General features: G+C 38.8%; 1 protein-coding gene across 3 annotated transcripts in view; it reads left to right on the top strand.

Annotated features, from left to right (window-relative positions):
- Nucleotides 1-7,618, top strand: part of trpm4a (transient receptor potential cation channel, subfamily M, member 4a) — an 80,419-nt gene that overhangs the window by 35,950 nt on the left and 36,851 nt on the right. For all 3 annotated transcript variants that reach the window (XM_017439703.3, XM_017439702.3, XM_037978591.1), the window contains exons 4-7: nt 1,074-1,254; nt 2,543-2,712; nt 2,821-2,998; nt 4,283-4,347. In XM_017439703.3, the coding sequence (XP_017295192.1) occupies nt 1,074-1,254; nt 2,543-2,712; nt 2,821-2,998; nt 4,283-4,347 (594 nt within the window). The remainder of the gene's footprint in view (nt 1-1,073; nt 1,255-2,542; nt 2,713-2,820; nt 2,999-4,282; nt 4,348-7,618) is intronic.

The raw sequence follows: 7,618 nt of genomic DNA, 5'->3' as shown, positions 1-7,618 counted from the left end.
GTTCCTCATACCACTAATGAGACCAGCCAGGATTTAAGCAGCAGGCGGTGATCAGACCTTCGCTGGAGCATCGAACCTACTGGGTTAGATTCTCCGCCTCAGCGTCTAACCTGAACTCTTGCTCCTAGTATTAACCACGTTCTTTGTTGCTACCTATGTTCTAGGTTTTCTTGCCACGCCACGACTACGGATATCAAGGATCACTTACCTGGAACCACGCTACTACTTACCTTACTGGATCTAACTCATCACTCCTGGAACTCCTGGAAATTGCTCCTCTTCTCATCGGCACTGCATTCACCTCCTGGATCTGTAAGCAAACAAAGAGACATTATACCACCTTCTTGTTACCGTTTGGATCAACACTTGTACCCGAGACTCACCTAGCTCTCTTTCTCTTGCAGACCGCTCCGGATACCGCCCACTGTATATAGTCTCACCCTGTAAATAAACTCACTTACCTTTACTTCCGTCTCCGTGTTTGGTCTTGGTTTCGCTCTTTGGACAAAACCTCCCTAGTTATGACAGTCGAAAAGAGTCATTTGTGATGGTTCAGGCATTTTATTAGGATACCTCCTGAACGCCTCCTTTAAAGGGTTTTCAGAGCCTGTCCCACTGGAAGGAAACACTGGGGCAGACTCAAAACTTGCTGGAGAGATTATATATCTTTTCTGGCCTGGGAATTCATTGGGATCCCCCAAGAGGAGCTGGAGAGTGTCGCCGGGACTACGAATGTCTGAATTTCCCACCTGGACCTGTTGACCTCACGAACCAACCACTGATAAGCAGTAGAAGATGAATGAATAGATGAGGGAATAAAACTTACATTCTGTAATTTTACACAAGCATACAGACAATAAAATAGCACAAATATACAAAAACAGTATATTACAATAAATTGACAGATGGTTTGATGTCAAAAAGGTATCAAAAATTTGAAGAAAATTTAAAAATTTGAGTCTTGAAAAGTATGAAACTTCAAAACGGACATAATGTGGGAACATTGTTTACTGTATTTTATCCTTCTTGCCTGAGTGATTTAATGCATCAGTTATTATCTATGTCTTGTTTAGTTTCTGCGTTTTTCGTGTGACACACCACCACATATCATCTACACCCTAATGACGACTCACTGGGGTCTGCCATCACCTAACCTGGTGGTGTCAGTGGTAGGCGGTGAAGGTCATGAGAAGATTAAGCCATGGGTGAGAGATATCCTGAGAAAAGGGCTGGTTAGGGCGGCACAGAGCACAGGTAAGAGTCTGTCAAGACTATATAATCACAATAAAATACTGAGAAAAAAAATCTGTTTTGTGAACGAAACAGTAATTAAAGGTCCCAATACATACACAAAGCATTCTTAATATTACCGGCCTGTTATTCTTCCACTTTTGACACAATTTTTATTTCAAATCTCCTCCCAGAGCTTTGGAAAAACCAATACGAAGAAATACAATAAAATGGGCAGCTCAGTCAGAAATTGTGTACTTTGTACAAAGTAGACAAACTGGAATAGAATTTCTCTATAGACAGCAATAGGATTTTAGTGAAAGTGAGAAAACCCAAAATAAAAATAAATTCCAAGCCATCAACATGTATCCAGCACCAGTCATCAGATATTCTGCTGGTATAATAACCTGGCCCAAGGAGGAGATAGAAGCCACTGACATAAAGACACAAAAGCTCCTCACAATGCACAGAAGGTTTCATCCTAAGTCCAGCACCCTGAGACCTTACACCAAGAGAAAGGAGGAGTGAGCATCAGAGCCACTATACAGGATGAAACAACTAAGATCCTGGAGTCCATCAGGAAGAAAGCCCCCAGTGATGAACTACTACTACTACTACTACTACTACTACGACAGGCAGCAGAAATAGATAATCAGCTGGGATGTTTATATAGTAAATTAACAGACTTTGTTCATTTCAAAATGCTTTTCAATTATTTTGAAAAAAAAATGATTTGGAACATTTTTTAGATAAAAAGTGTATATTTTATAGACAAATAAAGTCTAAAGTTTATTGGCAGAAGAAAATGTCAATTTATTTGGTCAAACCCAGCCAGTCAAAGCAAATGACCACCCATCCCCAGCCTGGTTCTCTTGGAGGTTTCTTCCTGTTAAAAGGTACTTTTCCTTTCCACTGTTGCCAATGTGTTGCTCAAGATGGGAGACTGAAGAGAAGTGAAGATTCAGAACAATCTACTGGCTTCCTTTGATAGATAACTTACTAATTGACATTTTAAATTGTATGTGAATGTTTTTGTACATAGCCCTGAGATGACTTTTGTTGTGACTCGGTTCTATATAAATAATCTGGAAGAGTGACTCCAACAGATCCCAGGAATACTTTACCAAAGCCAAAATTTCTTAACACTGCTTCAACAAAACTAGTTTTATTAAATGATTAATTTAATGACACACATGCAACATTATATGTTTCATATTACACTTAAAGTCTCTTCCTTTACCTTAAGACATTTATTTTTTATTTATCACTTCCTGCATGAGTCATGTCATACTGCAATAAACTTCCTGTCCAGGGGCCTGGATTTTGACGGGGGGGCTCAGAGAGGGCATTTCCCGCTGTGTGGGTGAGGCTGTGAGAGACCATGGTGCTGCAGCTACAGCTCTGTCTCAGAAAAAAGTAATAGCTGTTGGAGTGGCCCCCTGGGGTCTGGTCCACAACAGGCAGCAGCTGGTCAACGCCCAGGTACCCACTGCACTACATTTTATTCTACAGGAGGGTGGGAGAAGTCAGGTTAACTAAAAATAAGCATGATAATAGCAGTTGTGCTAACCTTGTGGTTTCTGTTTGAAGGGGAGTTTTCCTGCTCGTTACTATGTCCAGAACTCGTCACGTGACTCGTACTCCTTGGACAACAGCTGTCAAGCTTTCCTCCTGGTGGACAATGGAAGTGTTGGTCAACGAGGAGGAGAGACAGCTTTTCGTTCTAATCTGGAGCACCACATTTCCAATCAACGCACAGGCATTTGGGGTGAGATGGTTTTGCTCTTTGGTCTTTATTCCTTCTGTTCATAAAGGTTAAAGATGGTCTTTAATTAAGAAATATTTGAGTTACTGTATGTGACAGAAGGACAAAACAACAGAACTGAATTTCTGTGCAAGGCACTGACTACAGGTTTATTGAACCAGAACACTGCTTGTATAAAATACAGAGAAAACATAATCTGCCTAAGCTCCTTGTTTTATTCTATAAATATATAAAATTGTTACATTATTATGGGAGCTTAATGCTGATTTGAATAGGACTGCATTTTTAAAGTTCAATTATTTTGAGATCCAAAGTTATTCAGAAAACATTTTGGGCTACAGCCCCAATTGTCCAGGTCCAACCACACTGATGATAATAATAATAAATAAAGGCATAGCATTCTTTGAAAAGAATGCATATCATCTGCCATATTTATTTATTCATTTATTTATTTTATTTAAGACTTTTGGCACTTTTAGTTGACCTTTGGTACTCTTGGTTAGCCTTCTGGTACCATTAGTTTAGTTTAGTTTAGTTTAGTATATCCTAGCTTGTCTCATTTCTGATCTGATCAGCTAAGGTTTTTAAATCCTAGTTTAGTCTATGTTAGCTTATTATCAGTTTATTATATCTTAGTTTCACCTTGTAGCTGAAAAGTGCAATATAAATAAATTTGACTTGACTTGACTTTGACTTTTGTTCCATACTTTAAAACTAAGATCATATTATGCTGAGAAAAGACAGACTTATAGATGTTTTGTTAAAATCTTGAAAATAAGGTCAAGGTTCAAAGAAAAGAACTTGCCCAATGTTCAACACTTGAAGTATAGTTGTTGGGAATGACTCTCAGCTGCTACCACACCAAATTTTAGCTGAAGATTTGTAAGAATGACTGGGTTATAGACATTTTTGTGTTTCCTAAAGTTGATTAGCTGGGGCAGTGATCTTAAATTGGATTGACTCCAAAGTTAGTTTGTTATAGATGTGCATCCAGTGATTACCTTTTGAGAGGTTCTTTAAAATCTGTCAATCAATTTGAGATATTTTGTTAACAGACAGACATACGCACATATACACACATGGGTAAAAACCTCATCACCCATCTTTTGGCGGCGAGCAAAGAGCAAAACATACCTTAACAGGTCAGGAGTATTTTGGCAGCTTAAAGATGCCAATTTAATTTTTGACAGATGGTTAAAAAGCTTTGCTTGTTACTCAAAAACGTTTTTTTTCTTTCTTTTTTGCAGTGTTTAGTTCACTCAACCTTTTATCTTTGTGCAACTACAGGTAGTGGAAGTATTGAAATCCCAGTGCTTTGCATGCTGATCTCAGGAGACGTCAGCATGCTGGAGGTGAAGAAACTGTCCATTTCATTCCTGCTCTACATATATTTAGAGTGCTGTGAAATCCCTTTTATATTTATTTTTTTCCCAAATACATTTTTTTCTCTAATTTCTACGTTTTTTATGTAACTACATCTTTTAACCTAAATTGTGATATAGTGTATGTAATGCAGAAAATTGAATTACTGTATGCTGGCTTGAAGTTAACGCTCGACACGGTGTCGGTCAGGACACAGAAAAATGGAGGCTTGTCGTCTTTGTCTTCTTTATTCAAGATAGGGCAGGTTACTATCAGTGTTCCAGTTAAGCAGGCTTTATCTCCCTTTGGTGGTGCATAGGTGGGTGGCATTGGGCAAGACACTTCACCCGTCTTGCCTACTGGTGGTGGTCAGAGGGGTCAGTGGAGCCGGTGTGATGGCAGCCTCACTTCTGTCAGCCCGCCCCGGGGCAGCTGTGGCTACAGTGTAGCTTACCACCATCAGTGTGTGAATGAATGCGTGAATAATTGTAGTGTGAAGCGCTTTGGGGTCCTTGGACTAGATAAAGCTCTATACAAGTGAAAGCCATTTACCATTTGTGTGTGTGGTCGTAAACATAAGAAAAAATGACAATGTAAAATGAGTACAAAAGGCAAAAGTATCTTACTTCCAATAACCCACCAATAAGCATGAAAATCAACTAAACTACAGTACTCAAATTAACTAGTTCTTAAATACACAGATCTACCTTTCATTAATTAGTTAGGTTGTTTACCGACAGAGCCACCAGTGACTCATTAATTCTAGTCGATTAACAGTGAGCAAATAATTAACTTAGACCCATTAAATATGAGCCTTGGGCTTAGATATGAACATTCCCACTGATAAACATCACCTGAACAAAAATTATCCCTAACAACATGTGACTAAACAGAACCAGAGAAATGAAGTGAAGTGAAGTGAGATTTATTTATATAGCACTTTTCAGCAACAAGGCGATCCAAAGCGCTTTACAACAGAAACAAAAACAGAATCCAATACAGAATGAAACACAAAAGAAAAACACAACAATCATGTATTCTAAATGAATCATGTATAATCTAAATGAAACATAGGATATTCTAAAGAAAATCACCAAAACAGACATATCTAAGCATGAGCTGAGACAGTCAAAATAGTAGCTAAAATAATCTAAATGAAATCATAATCAGATAAACTAAACATATCTAAACATGAAATACAATGAAACACAAAAAAATAGGAAAAAACATCATTCATGTATAATCTAAAAGAATCATGTATAATCTAAATGGACACAAATATATATACACAATATAAAAACAATTAGGAATCTAACAATCTAACAATATCTAAAGTATGAGCTAAGATAAACTAAACTAGACTAAATGTACAGAACTAAACTAAGTGTACAGGAAGCTAAAACGAGAATGCTAAACTAACGGTACAGAACTTTCTAAATAGTACCAGAGGCNNNNGGGGGGGGGGGATTGAGAGAGATGACAGAAACAGCGGAAAGTGTGTGTGTGTGTGTGGAGACGATGAGAGGCAGTGTAGTGCGTGAATGTGCGTGTGTGTGTTTGTAAAGAAGTCCATGAATCACGTCACAGAGGCCATTGTCTTTGATAATGATGGAATGTTATCAGCCAGCTCTGAACAGATTCACAGATGTCCTCAGGCAGAGGGGAACATCTTGTCTACATTGTTGACCAAGGTCAGCCTAGGGGAGCCAAATTCACAAACAAGCAGTAATTGTTTTGGTTCAGGCAGACTTGTTTTCGTCAGCCTTGAAAGTCTTGCTGATACTTCTCAATGGCGAATCCAAACAGCCAAATTCCAGGACCATTCTGCCTGTTTAGAGCGAAGCAACTTTATCCAAGATGTAACCCATATTATTCATGAGTCCCAGAAACGCAATTCAGTCTGTGGTCCTGTGAAAGGATGGCATCCAACTTGCGATTCAACTCCCGTAACAAGACAGTCTGAGTGTAGTTCGCCGAACCCATCAAATGAATTTGATGATAAGTCATGTAACTGCCTAATCCAAACAGCAGAAATCCTGTTATCAGAAATCCAAATATGTAAAGATCTTCCATGTCTTCAACAGACAGACTCGATAGACAAACAGGATTCCACCGTTTCCAGGAATCCAATGTGTATCCAGCGAAGAATGTCTTCTCAGGGCAAGCTGGCTCTCCTTTGGTCAGCCTTCCCGTCGAGAAAATTTGAACAATTGTGTTGAGAGACCAGCTGACTAGATTTGTAGTTCAAACTTTTTTTTTTTTGGAGAGTATGCAAAGAGAGGCTCTGAAGAAGAGAGGGCGGAGAGAGGGGGAGGGGTTCAGAAAACAGAGAGACAGAGAGAAAACAAACACGTCCGCCTTCCCCCAGGAGTTGTGAGGAAAAAAAGCTATCTTATAAGCTGGCTAACCATTAGCATAGTAGTCATCGTTAAACATTCCCCGTTACATTTATCATATACAAAGAAACAGCGGGTAACAGCGCCGGAAATACAACTCGCAAAGCTACTTACATTGGTCAATAATGCACATCAGAACCGGTCAGGAGCAGCCGCACCGTCAGCCTCCATGCTACTTGGTATGCTCCTTTCTTTCTTTCTTTCTTTCTTTCTTTCTTTCTTTCTTTCTTTCTTTCTTTCTTTCTTTCTTTCACCAATAGGTGGTGCCTCTAAACCACATATCAGACTAAAGAAATTAACTTGAAAACTACTAAAGTACATTACCTAAACAAACTACTGATAAACATGGAGATACATACCATATTAAACCCTTTATAACAGTTTATGTATAATTTGGTAGATTCATAACATTTCAACAATTTAATAGTTGCAACAAGACATTCTTGCACTCTGTCCAAACTTGCAGTGATTTATTGTTGCAATGTTTCGGTTACTAGACCTTCATCAGGCAAGAGTTTAAAAAGGTACAAACAATGTCTTCTGCAGGATGTCTTAAGTGTCCGACCAATTATGTACAAATGCCACAAATTATGTAAAATCCTACAAACCATTCATAGAATTAACAGCACAGCAATAGAAAGGTGTATATATACCAAAATACATTTAGGGATTGGAGGAATAGAAAAACAACCAATAAAAAAAAAAATTCCCTTCTCATCCTCCGCGGGTGGTCTCTTTTTCATCCTCTGAGCTCGGGTCCTCTACCAGAGGCCTGGGAGCTTGAGGGTTCTGTGCAGTATCTTGGCTGTGCCTAGAACTGCACATTTCTGGACTGAGATGTCTGATGTTGTTCCTGGGATCTGTT

Source organism: Kryptolebias marmoratus, linkage group LG12 (genome assembly GCF_001649575.2).
Source record: "Kryptolebias marmoratus isolate JLee-2015 linkage group LG12, ASM164957v2, whole genome shotgun sequence".
NCBI lineage: Eukaryota > Metazoa > Chordata > Actinopteri > Cyprinodontiformes > Rivulidae > Kryptolebias > Kryptolebias marmoratus.
This window is presented reverse-complemented; position numbering and strand designations above follow the sequence as displayed.